The sequence below is a fragment of the Lycorma delicatula genome, chromosome 11, assembly GCF_047948215.1.
Source record: "Lycorma delicatula isolate Av1 chromosome 11, ASM4794821v1, whole genome shotgun sequence".
In the NCBI taxonomy this organism is placed as follows: Eukaryota; Metazoa; Arthropoda; class Insecta; order Hemiptera; family Fulgoridae; genus Lycorma; species Lycorma delicatula.
The window spans coordinates 6,569,652-6,584,885 of NC_134465.1; the positions used below are offsets into that span (position 1 = coordinate 6,569,652).

Here is a 15,234-nt window from a genome sequence, read left to right on the forward strand (position 1 = left end):
TGTAATTCCAATTACTAGAAATTACTAGATGACTGTTGTATGACTAATGCTGTGAATTTCAGTTGTTAGCATTCAGAACTACTATAACTATCAGTTATATAGTAATACACATCATAGTAGTATCTGTGCAGTTGATAGAAATAGTTTTGTCAGAGAGGATGTCGGTTGATTACAGCTTATACAACTATTATTTTTCAGTACCAACTTCCATGGGGAGTGCTAGCACCTCGGCCTTTCATCTGGAGGATGAAAGGACAAAAAATGGCTAGAATGTATGTATAACCCACTGGGCCGGTCTAGTGGTTAACTCATCATCACAAATCAGCTAATTTCAAACTTGAGAGTTCTAAGGTTCAAATCCTAGTAAAAGCAGTTGCTTTTATACAGATTTGTATACTATCATGGATACTGGTGTTCTTTGGTGGTTGGGTTTCAAATTAACCACACATCTCGTGAATGTCGACCTGAGACTGTACAAGCCTACATACTTCATCTACATTCACACATGTCATCCTCAGAAGTAATATCTTACGGTGGTTCCAGAGGCTAAACAGAAAAAAGAGAGAATTTATATATGAAGGAAATTGGAGAATATTAAAAGGACCAACAAAGTGAAAAATTGAATGAATAATAAGAATAAATAGAAGACTAATTGGTAGAAGGCTAATTGTGTGGGACATATTACAAGAGGATGATTTATTTAAACAATGTTAGAAGGATCTGTAGAAAGTGCAAAAAAAATAAACCAGAAAAGAGTAAAAATTATACATAATCATTAAAAAAAATGGGGAGGTTGTTACGATCTCAAAAGATTACCAGCAAATAGAAGAGAATAGAGATGAGCTTATTGCAATGAAGTTACCTCTTGGCAGATAACAATAGGATGGCAAATATCTTCTGTAAAATTATCAGATATGTATGTTTAGAAATTATTGAAGAATGATATATTTGTAAATAATCTTTATTTGCATTTGGTAGAATCTAGATTACAGGGCCTAGACATATGATCAAGTGATATATATGTATCCTTTCTGTGTTTTATCAGGAAGGTTCTGGGTTAGAATTCCAGTTTGGTATAATATTTTCACACACTACAAAGTTCATTGCTATCAGAAAGTGATGTAATTGGATATTAGTCAATCATTGCTTAAAGAACAAATAAATGAATTAGTTTTGTGTAAAAGGCCTAGATTTACCCAATCATCATCTCTGACTTAGATTGTGTACTTGTCCAGCCCAATAAATAATTCCTACCGATAACATTTATTTTGATTGAAAATAATAATCCCCAGGTGAGTCGATTGTCAGATGATTTTGCTAAACCATACAAATACAATATATCCATTAACTCTAAAGATTCTAACATCTACCCTCTTCGGGCTGATTGTTTATATCCATAACAATTGATTGTCATTACATTTAAAAGTATAGTAATTTTAGTACTAAAAGAATAGTAACAGTCATACGTAAAAGTAAAAACATGTCCTGTTGGTAAAATAATCTCCATTGTTGTGGTTAATATGAAATGAAAACAGTTTGGCCAACTTAATCATTAGTTATTGTGTATAATTTGTTTAAATATAATGTCGTTATCAATTTAGTTTGTTCTTTCATCTGTTTGTTATCATTTAAATAAATGTAAAATTTTTCTAAAATATTAGTTTTATAAAAAATGATTTTTATAAATATATTAGAATATATTGATATATTCTAATATATCAATAGTCATTTGGATTATAATTGTGTTTGAATTCCAAAATATGTTTCGTGAAGTTAGATCGGTCTTTATTTTCTTTTTTTATACAGTTAATATGTTCTTTGATTCTAACTGAAAATGATCTATTAGTCATATCAATGTATCTTAAATCACAGTTTTCGCATTTCAAGCTATAATATACTCTTTATTATGTTTTATTGCTTTAGAAGGATCTTTATTATTTAAATAATGTGTTATTTTGTTATTAGTTATAATGTTTTTTTTTTTTTAATTCAGATGATTGAAATATTTTATTAAATTTTCTGTAATTTATATTATAGTCAATTTTAACATATTCTTTTCCAGTAGTATTATTTGTTAATTTCATCTGTTGGCAAATCTTGGCTTTCATCATGTGGAATGAATTATCTATCCATTTGAACTGTTTAATTATAACCAAAATAGAGTATAATTGATGTGATTGTTTGCAAACTTTTTTTCAGAAAGCAAAATGTAAAAAACTGGTCTCTGAAAATGGTGGAGTGTATTTGGTAAGTGTTTTAGTTGAATTTTTTTTTACATTACAGGTTTTTATCTGTGATCGCTCTAATTATTATCAACTCATAATACATTGTTTACAGTAAATACCACTGACCCATCCCTATGGCTGAGTGATAACATGCAGCCTTTAATCTGGAAAGTCCCAGGTTTGAATTTGGTTTTGCTTGGCACTTTTGCTTGGTTAATTTTGGTTTTGCTTGGCTAATAAAGTTTGTGTGAACTTTGACCTTACTTGTGAGTTATTCATAAAAACAGAAAAGCAATTCTGAATGTAATTTCCTTCAGGTTTTTTTATAAATAAAAATATTTGTTCTGCAAACTTCTAAAATTTAAAATGTGAAAAAATGTAAAAAATAAATAAACAGTATGTATAATTACTAAAGAAAGAAATTAAAGATAAAATCCTATGAATTCCAAAAGGAAATTTCTAAATTCATATTATTAAACAAGATTGTCCTAAAAGTATTTCATATCATTACTGAATATGAGTCTGGTATTTTTTGCAGTTTAACTAGATTTGTGTTGTATGGCTGTAAAAATCCTTTTAAAGATAAGATATTTAAACAATTATCATTTCATATTTTATGATGTATGTACATTAAACTTAGTATATTAATTTCCAAGAATAGTTTTATTTAGCATGGCCCATTGGTATATATAATATAAAAATATATAAATTATAATTCGGCTTACAAACCATTGTTAAATTTTTGAAATTGGTTGGTAAGCAGAATTATAATTTGCAAGAATCGATTTTTGCGGCATCCCACATTTTGAGTTGGTATTCAATTTTAGTATTACATTATAATATAACTCTTAAAAAATTTACTTTAATTTTATATTTTACTGGGGTTTTATACATTCCAGTACTAGGCAGCAAAATTTACATATGCATTCATAAAACTTCAAAATTTCAAAACAAAGAATAATCTAGAATAAAATTAAAATTCTATATTTTTTTAAAAGAATTATAATGTAATTATAGAATTAAATATCAACTGAAGATGCAAGACGCCGTGAAAATTAATTCTTGGAAATTAATATGGTAAATTGTAATTTATCCAAGTATTGTGTTTTGGTGGTTTATATTTCATATAATATTTCATTTTATTAACACAGTGATTCAATATGTAATATTCTATAAAAAAATATAAATCACCAAAACATTGTAGTTAAATTAAATTTATCAAATTAATTTCCAGTTTATCTAAAATTTCTGTGTTTTGGTGGTTATTTTGTATAATATTAAATTTCATTTACATAGTGGTCAGTATGTTGAAGAATTATTTGAATATTCAAAAAATTTATATACATTTATATGAATAGTTAATTGTTGATAGTTAGTGATTTGTAGCCAACTTTTGAAATTCCAATTTAAAAATTTAATTTATCAGTAACATTTTTTTCAATTTTAGTAAATTTTTTTATGTTTATTTAGGGATTTATTCTTCTTTTTTCTTTTTTTTGTTAAGTATATTTTTTTACATTTTTTGGTTATCTTATTCAAAATTTGGTTAGGCTTATAAAAAAATACTTTAAAAACAATGAAAATGTAGATAGAAAATAAATTCAAAGGCAAGGAAATATTCCTCATAAACATAGGAAAAGGAATGCCTAAAATAAGACTACTGACTGTTACACTAAAAATCTGAAATACAAGAAGCGATATGCAATGTTATTTATTTTTTTGCTGCATTTTAATAAAAGTTGGAAAATGATGATTAAAGATGGTTATAAATGAAAGTTATGGCTTAAATATGTTTATAAATGTAAACTATAGCTTTCTCAAGTGTAACAGTATCTTTATTTTTAACTATAAATTTATCGCCTAATTGTGTTGAATTTTTATATGAAAATATTTTGAATGTCAGAATTACAGAAGATTGCAAATTATTGTGCTATAATAATTATAATTCTAAGCAGTGACGATTGAAAAAATTGAAAATTATCATCAAATTGTTTATGTAGACATTGTTTCATTGTCAGTGACATCCTTTCTCTCAAAAATATGTGTAATTTTGTAAAAAGACTTAAACTGGACCACCAGTGGAATTTTGTCTTCAAAATAAATAAAAAAATATTATCATTGGAATTGATCCATTGATCCATTTGTCTAAGAGGAACGCTTGAATATATAAAATGAAAATCTTGTGGATTAAATTAAGAACTTCCTTGCTTTTATTGAAAAACTAATAATATTGTAAATGAAGTACATTGATGTATTATTTAATATTAATATAACTTATGTACATCTGTGTGTAAATTTTATTCATTTAATTTTATTTAATTTTCTTCTTAGAAAGAAGGGACATTCACACAAAACTTTCAGTTTTTAATAGATCCTATTCCTTTTAGATCATCTTTAAGTTTTAATCTTTTCCGACATCTCTTTATTGCACCTTTTACTGGTCTTTCTAGCACTGATTTAAATCAATCCTTATCTCAATATCTTGTCCAGCCAGTTGGCTTTCATATTCTGAATTGCCCCAATTAAACTTCCATTTTCATTCAATCTCCTCATTCCTTCATACTTTTTCATTGTGTCTATACGTTTAATATTCTTCAACTTCATCCATACCCGCATTTCTAAAATCTTTTCGTTTTTTTTTCTTAGTATCCATATCTAACATCTCTGCAGAAATACACTTCAAACATAATAATCATGAGACGTTTTCTCATGTCAAACTCCATCTACTTACACAATGATTCTTTCTATATATTAAATGTTTTTAGACGTTGCTACCATAACTTCTATTTCTCTTTCAGTTTCTCAATCTTCTGTTAACATCATATCAAATTAACTACATTTTTATAGTTAATTTGATATGAACATTTGATACAATTTTACTTGTTCAATTCTTTCTTCTTGTAGATATTCATCAGCTTATATTCTCTTTTCCACATTATTTAACACTCACCTTCATTACACATTCTATCATAATGTATTCTAATTTTGAAATCTCTGTTGAATATATTACAGTTCTAAAAAATAAACCTTTTCATCTGCAAACCTTATACAATATATTTTCATTCCTCCTGTACTGATTCCTTCATCTTTTCCCAGATCATTTTTTATCATATGTTCAACATACATATTAAACAAGGTTAGGAATTATCAAAACTCTTGACTTATTCTTCTTTCTTAGTCAAATCACTCAGTTTGTTCCTAGCCTAATTTCGTAACTGTTTTCGGATTCATGTACTATTCTTTAATTGATATTATTATACTTTTAAGTCTAATCTTAGGCTTTTTAATATATTCATTATTTTTTTCCAGCAGATTTGATTGATTGCCTTGTAAAAATGTTTAAAATGCATCTCACTTTACCCTTTTATTAAGGAATTTTGTTAGTCCAGTTTTTAGATTTATATAAAATTAGTTTATTATTAGATTTAATTAAAGTTTTAGGAGAAGTACCCAAAAGTTGTTTGCTTTAATATTAAAGCAATGTTTTTAGTCTCTGTTACTCAAAGTTTCTAATTTCTGTATGTTATAATTTTGAATATGAGTGTCTGCTATATAACTTGATTCTTTAATGTAATATATTAAATATAATAAACTTGTGATTCTTTTTCAGAAAAATGTAGTTAAAAACCATGAATATGCTGAATATCTTTGTGTAAGTTTCTAGTATTTAAAATTTAATTATAAAATTTATAATTTATTTTAATTATAATAAATTTAAATTTTTAGTTTATGTTTGTAATTTCTTTTTATATATTTTTGCAGTATTTCATACAGCAGTGTTTATTTAAAGTGGAATTTGTCGTTTTGCAGTGCATCCAACAGGACTGCAGTTGTATATAAATGTTTACTGTGGTGATTAATGTTAAAAAAAAATCACTGAATCAAATTAATAACTGAATGTTGAAAAAAAAATGTTTACAGTTTGAAGTAAAATAACAGGCAACTATGTGTGTACATTCTGTCAACCGTAACCATTATCAATCAGTAGAATTTTTATAAATATTAACAATAACAGTAATAGAAATCCCTCTTTTTTAGTATCAAAAACTAAAAACATATTGTTAGAGCAGCATTGGCATTAGACCACAATCAGGAGACTTAAAAACTGATTAAAAATCACTCTTAGGTTGGAAATAACAATATTTTGTAACATCTTTTAATCATATGTAGCACATCTGTCAAAGAAATAAGGTATTAATACGTTTTTTGTGATCCATAACAAACATAATCTCTAAGTACATTAAATGCCTTCATAGGGTCATTCAATAATACAGACATATAGCTGTACACCAAAAATGGTTTGTTAAATAAATAATTATTTTTATCTACCTCTCAACATAATCTCCACCAACTTCTATATACTTGTCCCATCTTTTTATGAGTCTTCATATCCCCTCAGCGAAGAATTCTTTACCTTGATCTTGAAGCCAGTTTTGTACTTTTTTCTTTACCTCTTCATTGAACTTGATACAATGCAAAGCTTCTTTCATCAGACAAAACAGATAAAAATCCAAAGGGGTAAGGTTTAGGGCTGTAAGGAGAATGAGGTAGGAGCTCCCAACCTCATAGTTTCCAGTGTCATTTGTGCCGCATGAGGTCGAGCATTGTAGTGAAGAAGAATCACGCCTTTCCTTTGCCATCCCTCATTTCCTCTTCAATGCGAGCTTGACTTTATTGTCAGTCATGGCATATAGTATAGGCTGTTGATAGTGTGTTGCTCCTCCAAATAATTACAAAAAATCTAACCATGGGGACTCCAAAAGATGGTTAACATGACCTTACCAACCGATCATTGCGTTTTGAATGAATTTCTTACGGATAGGTTATTCAGGGTGTTTCCATTGCATGCTTTGACACTTGATTTCCAGCCCAAAATGATAAATCCAAGTTTCATCACAGGTTAAAATCTTGTCCAAAAATACGTCACCTTTATTATTGAAATGATAATTTTGAGTTTCGTGAAAATACGAAGGCTTTCTACTTTGCGATGAAGGTAAGCTCTCTGGGAACCCACCTTGCACAAGTCTTGCTGTAGTTTAGTTTATTTTGAATGATGAAATGAGTTATGTCAACACTTACTTGACGTATTTCAGCAATTTGTTCAACTGTAGGTCTTCTTGGATAAGTGAATCAAAATGAGAATCTAATGCCGAGGTCAACAATGTTACTAGACAACCTGAGCAGTGCATTTTTCAGCAATTTGTTCAACTGTAAGTCATCGGTCTTCTTGAATAAGTGAATCAAAATGAGAATCTAATGCCGAGGTCAACACTGTTACCAGACAACCAGAGCAGTGCTCATCGGTCATGCTTTTGCGACAAACTTTTCCACTCGTGCGTTAAAACTTGCACTGCTTGCAACTACTACTGTATTGTTTGTTCATCCGAGAGAATATTTTTGATAGTTGTAGACTTTCCAAAACTAAAAATCGGATCACATAATGCTGTTCTTCAAAAGTATTTTCTTCGAGTGGACACGCCATCGTAACTGAGGCTTTAGAGGTTATGATTATGTAAATATTAATCGAACTGCTGACTAACAGTCTTCGTAATGTTGCCAACTAACACTTACAAAATTTACAATTGCCTGAATTAAGCATTTCCTTCACTAAAAATGTTTGTCTGTTTAATTATTGAATGACCCTCGTAATTCTTCAAGGAAACTCATTAGACCAATAAACATTGTAATTATGACTGTATACTAGGACATTCAGTTTAAAGCACGGTTCTTCAGGTTGTACACTAAACTACAAAAAATGAGGATCATCTGCATCATAATGAATAATTAATTCTCCACCAAATTCTACCTTCTCTCCAAACCATCTTCAAAAAATGCATGAAATAATCTTATATGATAATACTTCACCTTCAGTTTCTTTAAAATTTTTGTAAATCTTTTCTGCGTATTAAAACTTAACAGCTTTTCCAGTTGCTGTTGCTTTCCTGGTTTGGTTAGGCCTGTTATTAATGTCTCCACAAGTTGTTTGTTTCCTAAAATGCAACTGGTTGTAGGCCTCCTTGCCTTATTATGGAGCATCTCCTATGCTTCAGTAAATAAATTTAACATTCAGTATAGGCAAATGTTGATGAGATAGTAGTGGAGAATCAGGAAATCTTGCGGAAAAATCTTTATGGATGTCAGCAGTATCGGTAATACTTTTCAACCAAAATAAAAACTCAATTTGTGTATGTAAATGCATTTAATTTCTATACAGATAGAAAACTTAACTGAACAACCATTTTACAATAATTGTAACAAGATGGGTGTGTGTGCTTGTGCGGATGCAGGGGTGTATAAATCATGTAATTATGTTGCAAATATATATTCTCTTTGTTCTAAAGCATTAGCATAAAAACATTAATAGCAAAAGGAAAATTGTATTGAGTATCTTCAGTTTTTTATGTGCATATTAACTTATCCACATACTTTTGTCAGTAACTGGATAAATTACATATCAATCCATAATGATTTTTTTATTCATTTTTAGTTACCTATTTTTTATTTCGTCACAAAATTTCATAAGATATATAATTTTTGTTTGTTTTTTGTTTTATAGAAAATGACTGGATACACAGTGAGTATAGAAAATATTCATTGAATAAGTATACAAAAATATTTAACATTTGTGTAGTATGTAACTTTCGTACTCATTTATGTTAATACTATTCAACATATTTATCACATTATATATTTGATACTATAGTTGTAATAACTGATAGGAAAAGAACTAATATTGATAAGTTTACAGTTTTTAATGTAAAACAGTTTGCAAAAAAGAAGAAAGAAAAAAATTTCATAAAGCACTTCAGTAACTCAGTTATTTGAAAACAAATCGACTAACTTTTAAAGGATGGAAATGTCTTTTCAAGAAATTTTTTCAAGAAGTTTTATCTTTTACATATTTTGTACTAGAGGTTAAATTACTCTTACATTAAATAATGGAAAAAATATTGCCCGAATGTTTTATGTAAAAAAGTCATCACTATACTCTACTTTTGCGTAGCAAAACTTTATCCTGATTTATTTTTTATGGCATTGTACAAACATATCAAATCATCTAGTGTTATACATTTTAGAATGTATCAAAATTATACAAGCACTCTCAAAAAAAAGTAAGATAAACTATCCCAACTGACATGATTATTCACATTATATATAATCACTACACACAGTTTGATCAGCCGATGATATATCTATGAATATTGGCATTATATCAAATATCTTTGATAAATTTCTGAATGTATTAACCAACTTCCACAAAAAATTGCTAGTTATAAGTTCAGCCAGCACTAGGAAAGTTTTGCATATGACTTTTTTTAACTATTTTTCCAAATAATTTCCATCAACACATTATATACTTCTCAATCCATCAAAACCCATCTTCAAAGAAACCCTGCCATGTTCCGTTGGAGATCTGGGTGCATTCATCATCCGAAGCTCTTTCAGTCTGCTCACCTGTGGGAACAGAGTGAAATCACATGAAGTGCAGTCAGAACTGTTTGGTGTGCTCTAACAGTTTTGTTCCAGTCTGGCTGAATACTCAAAACAAAGTTTGTAGCCATGTGTTAAAACAGTTATTGTGGTGAAGAAACCATCTGTCCATCCTTGAGTTTAGGCAAAGCTTCTTTAGAGATCCGACAACTTAGGCAAGCATTCTTCAGTATACTACTTCTCTATAACTGTCTTCTGAATTCCAACACAACTCACTCTAAAACTCCTCTCACACTAAAATATACGACCACCATTCTCTTCTTCACTAATGTTGGTCTTCAAATAGCCACGGGATCAGAGTACATTTTACTTAGGGAGATTTCCTATTTTCAAACTTTTTCAGCATTTTACAGCACCTTGAAACATGATTAAGTGCCATCTGACCGAGTTATTGTAATGATCCGTTATGACATATTGCAGAACTTTTCTAGTCCCCTTTGTGCATGCACATTCTTTCTTATTTCCCTTTATCACCACTGATATTGGGTGTTTCCTTAGTAATTTGTCTAGTCATTCCTATACACCACTTACCTTTCTATTTCCCTAATCATCACTTTTTGCTTATCTTATCCTACACTATCCAATCAAATTATATGAATTTGCCTCCTATTTTCTTTACTTGGAATCTCTCTCCTGCCTTTCAGCTATACACCATAAAATTTTTTAGTCGTTACTTTTTTTCATAACAGTATCCTTTGTTATAAACTTTGATATCATCAAGTCTCACTGTCGGAAATATTGGAATTGATGAAATGGCTTCCCAACCTCTGTCCTATTTTCTATACATGGAATCATTACTGCACCTACAGATTTCATTGCCCTACCTTCATTTCCCTGAATATTTTACAGCACAGTTATTTTTCAGTGTTTTTATTCAGTTCTCCTTCTTCGATACTATTGCAAATCTCAATATTGCCAACTTATACAACTCCTTGCAGTTGACCATATAATCTTCCATGTTCCAAAGATCATATTTTTATTCAGTATTTTTATCACTGTTATTTCTTTATTATTCTCTGAGTCATGATAATAAGTGTTAACTCATTGCCAGAACCCCTGTTAGTTGCTTTTACACCCAGTGAGGATCACTATTAACTAATTCTATTTTTCATGACCTGTTCTTGAAACCTGTATAGTCATTTATTTATCAATAGAAAACATTTTGTTAGCACTTAAAGTTTGAATATGTTGAGATGTGTGTTGTATACAAATTTATATATCAGATTAAGCACTAAATTCTCATTCATATTGTTGTAAAGCTTCCATTAAACCAACATTAGCAGCTACCTTCAGGATCATTACTAGCTGGTGAGCTCTCCATTTGCCCTTTTACTTTACCAATTTTTAAGGTATATTCTAATGATTAAAAGAATAGTTTTTTTACAATTATATAATTAAATATATAATCATAAAAAAATATTTTTCTGGATAGTTATTGATAAAATATTTCAAACTTTCTACTTTTTTTAAAATTTTTTGTGCCCAGAAAAATATAAATTACTACATATAAATTTTAAACAGCCCAAAAAAGCAATCTTCTCAACTAAACTAGATAACAGAAATCCCTAACAGTTGATGTAACTTAGAAAAACTTAATTTATTTTAATTATCAACAAGGATGTATTAACAAAAAAAAAGTGCAATTTATGAAAGCATATTAATATTAATATAAGAGAAAAATAACCTGGAACACAACACTTTTTATTTTTATATGTAGCATTTAATATGACACTGGCGGTGTTAGACAAAGTACAGTTTTAAACCTCCATTAACTATACACCCTTCTTAAGTTACTGGATGAAAATATTCAGGCTCTGTTAGTTACTAAATGGCTTAATTATTAATACAGTGAATAAGACATTACATTTTCTTTTGTGAACTAAAAAAGCAATTAGTGAAAATAGTTATGGGATCATTAACATATTTTACATATTAAAAATATAAGTATTATTTCTTATAATTATAGATATGAATTAATGAAACTTAACCTACACTCGCTTTGCTCGCAAACGTCAACTAATTAACAGTAATGTGTTGATTATTTAAATAATAAATAATTGCAATAATTACTGAATTTATTATTTAAATACACAAAACATCACAGTGTTAATTAGTCAAGATATCGAACACAGGTTGTTTGGTTAAATTATATTTAAAAAATTAATAAATATAAATAGTTATAAAAATGGTAAATAATGGTTATATTGGGTGATATTAATAATACCTCAAAAGTTTGCAATTTATTGGTTGATAGGCTAATACTTAAATATTGAATCAAACATTAGTGCCATAAATGAAGGTAACTGATATATGCAGCTTTATTAAGTGGTACATAGTTTCATTTATATTATCCCTTGATATACAAAGTGACATCAAAAGTTGCAGTTGTCAGACAAGTTTTGTTTTAAAAGATTCTCAGCTAAGATTTTTTTATTTAAAATGACAATAGTCTGTTAACTTCTTTATTATTTCCATTTGCTGTTATTATTTATATTACTATTTTATTTTATAGGGCAATACCGAAAATACAGAAGAGATTATTAAATACATCAATGAGGTAAGTTTTTTAACCGTGAAAAACATCGTATTAAGTATTGTTTATCATATCGTGGATGAGAAATTATATAAATTACAAACTGTTATTGGACTACCTAAATTTCTGATCAGAACTTTAAATTTTTGTTTTCAGTATTTTATTTTAAATATAAGGTAATATGTTGGGATTTGTATAACATACAGATTTATATACCAAATTAAGCACTAAATTCTCATTTATATTGTTGCAAAAGTTTCCATTTAACCAACATTATTAGCTAACTTCAGGATAATTACTGGCTGGTGAGTACTCTGGTTGCCCTAATACTTTACCAATTTTTAAGCTATATTATTGTTAACCAGAAGAATTAGTTAGAAATTTACAGATATGATAAATTCTTCTTCTGGAATAATACTAGTTAATGATAAAATATTTCAATAAAATATTTGTTTTATTATTTTCTTCTTCTGCAGATTATTGAGAAACTATAAAATATTTAATACACAGTAATTTTTTTAATTGTTCTCTTTTTGCAACTTAAAACAGAAAATTCTTCTGCTCACAACATTCATAAAAAAAAAAAACTCTTACAATGTAGTCAAGTGTATGTTGTCACCACATGTAAACAGATTTTTTTTATTTTGAATTACTGGGTCATAATTATTAGACAAGTTAAAATTAGATTTGTATAAATTTTTGAGGTTGCTATATGATTTTTTTATGACTTACCCCATTCATAAAAATATATAAAACAATAAATGTAAAGGGCTAACAAACTGGTGGCAGGAGGTAAATTGTACAGGAGGTAATATTTTGGAATCAGAATGGTGATATTTTGATCAGAGCTCGAATTGATGTAAACAAAAATAAGGTGTGAGAAGGTATCACAGTTATTATCCTATTTAAGAAACGTAGGATCCAATATGTAAAGTTTATAAGACTGGAGAAGTACATACAGGTTTAAAAGGGGAAAAATGTAATTTTTAAAATACCCAAGTAAGCAGAAACTGATACATGTGAGAGGAGTCTATCTAACATTTCATGTGCAAAAAATACTAGCGAGAGTAGTTAACAAAGTAAGTAAAACCTGAAATCATGAAAGGTTTACCTAGATAAAGATTATTTCGGTTTCAGAAAAAGCATGAGTACAAGGAAGGCCATTCAACCGCTTAGACTAATCTTCCAAGGAAGGATTAATAAGAATGAAGACATTTCTGAAGAAGTACTTTAATAATGTAAACTGAATTTTAAAAGTTTTTGGAAAGTGTAAAAGAGGTGGGTAGTTATAAAAAGACTAAAAAATGAGGAAAGTCATGTTCTTATTGATAAAGGAGTGAGACAAGGATGTACAAATCTCAGACTGTGGTCAGATAAAAAAATCTCAGACTGTGGCTTTGCATTTTATATATGGAATTAGCATTAATAGGAATTAATGAACACCTCATCACAGCAAAGAATTAAAGGGTTTTGAAGTGTTCAGGAGGACGTTGAAGATTAGGTCGATTGGTAAATTATGATACGTACAACTCATAAGATAAGTTGGAGAGATTAGAAATTTGTAACAGATTAGGCAAACTAGGTCGGCTGGTTGCTTCATCTCAGGAATGGTCGATCATACATGTCATCCTCACTCATCCTCTGAAGTAATACCTTACGGCGGTTCCAGAGGCTAAACAGAAAAAGAAAGGTTGGTTGGTTGTATGAAACTGTGTGGTTTAGTTAATAGCATATTAGATTGATGTATAGACTTAAAAACTCCACACAATAAAGATAGGATTATAAATAAAAGAAATGTACTTAGGATGTAAGGTACAGTAATTATTTTGAGATTAAGCAATTAGCTCAGAATGTAGAAAGTAATAGAGAATAACAATAAACCAACCAAATGACCCGTGATGTAAATAAATACACCGAAATGAATTGTGTATATAATTAATGTAGTGCGGATAAGGAAAAAATTTTGTTTTTACTTAAATATACTAAATGTTTATTTTACTACACATTAATGAATTACTTCAATTTTTTTTGTTTGCGTATTTTCCAGCAAATTGATATACAACCACGTGAGGTCAGCTGTGTAAGTAAATTTATTACACTTTAAAATTTAGTAATTAAATTAAGTGCTTAAAATAAGTGAAACAATCATAGATAATTTTAAGTATGTGTTTACACATTTCATGCTAGTCTCATCGTTAAGTTTATTGAGGGGTTTGGAACGTAATAACTCCCACTACTGTGAAATGTTTAAAAAAATTGCTATCATTATCATCATAATGTGTCCATTAAGACAATATTTATTTTTTGTAATCATACATGCTGAACATTTTAAATGTGTAATAGGCGAAAGAACACATTTTTTATGATATGTTTCACGTATTTTAATTTGGCTTCCATTTGTTTACCTGGAAACATTTAAACTAGATTATATCATTTATTGACTGAGTAACTTGTATATTTAATCATAGTCATTGTTAAATATTTAAAATAACATGAAATTTAAACTCAAAGAATTAAAAATATTCTACATTTTTTGTTAATTACCATCACAATATATTTTATGTACACAATAAATACACAGAAAATGTATAAAATTTAATGCTTAACTTTACTCAAATATCTGTAATAAACTTAAGTTGCACCTAAAATGAAATAAAAATTTGTCCACATAATAACGTGCTTTTTAATCATAAAGTCCTTAAATGATAGTCTAATGTGTAATGCTCGAGACCCATGTATTGAGTTTTTTTTTTGTAAAAAGCAAAATGATAATCCATCATCAAAATGATAATGACCTTCCAAATATTTTTATTTCTGGTCTCTTTGTTATGTTGTGAAAATAAAATTATCACAAAAAAAGCTGACAACACAGTTGTAGAACTTTACTGTCACATGGGTTTTTTCTGATGCACCATTTATACGCACAACTTAATTTTGAGTATTTATAATTTTATATAAATATAATATTTTTTGTGTATTTAATTC

The 15,234-nt window shown here is 28.3% G+C and overlaps 1 protein-coding gene across 2 annotated transcripts in view; it reads left to right on the plus strand.

The window, feature by feature from the left end:
- LOC142332001 (uncharacterized) overlaps positions 1 to 15,234 on the plus strand; it is a 279,107-nt gene that overhangs the window by 181,817 nt on the left and 82,056 nt on the right. The window contains exons 60-64 of one of the 2 annotated variants that reach the window (XM_075378056.1): positions 2,200 to 2,247; positions 5,836 to 5,877; positions 8,782 to 8,799; positions 12,229 to 12,273; positions 14,297 to 14,329. In XM_075378056.1, coding sequence (XP_075234171.1) covers positions 2,200 to 2,247; positions 5,836 to 5,877; positions 8,782 to 8,799; positions 12,229 to 12,273; positions 14,297 to 14,329 — 186 coding nt within the window. The remainder of the gene's footprint in view (positions 1 to 2,199; positions 2,248 to 5,835; positions 5,878 to 8,781; positions 8,800 to 12,228; positions 12,274 to 14,296; positions 14,330 to 15,234) is intronic. The other variant, XM_075378057.1, reaches the window with a different exon arrangement.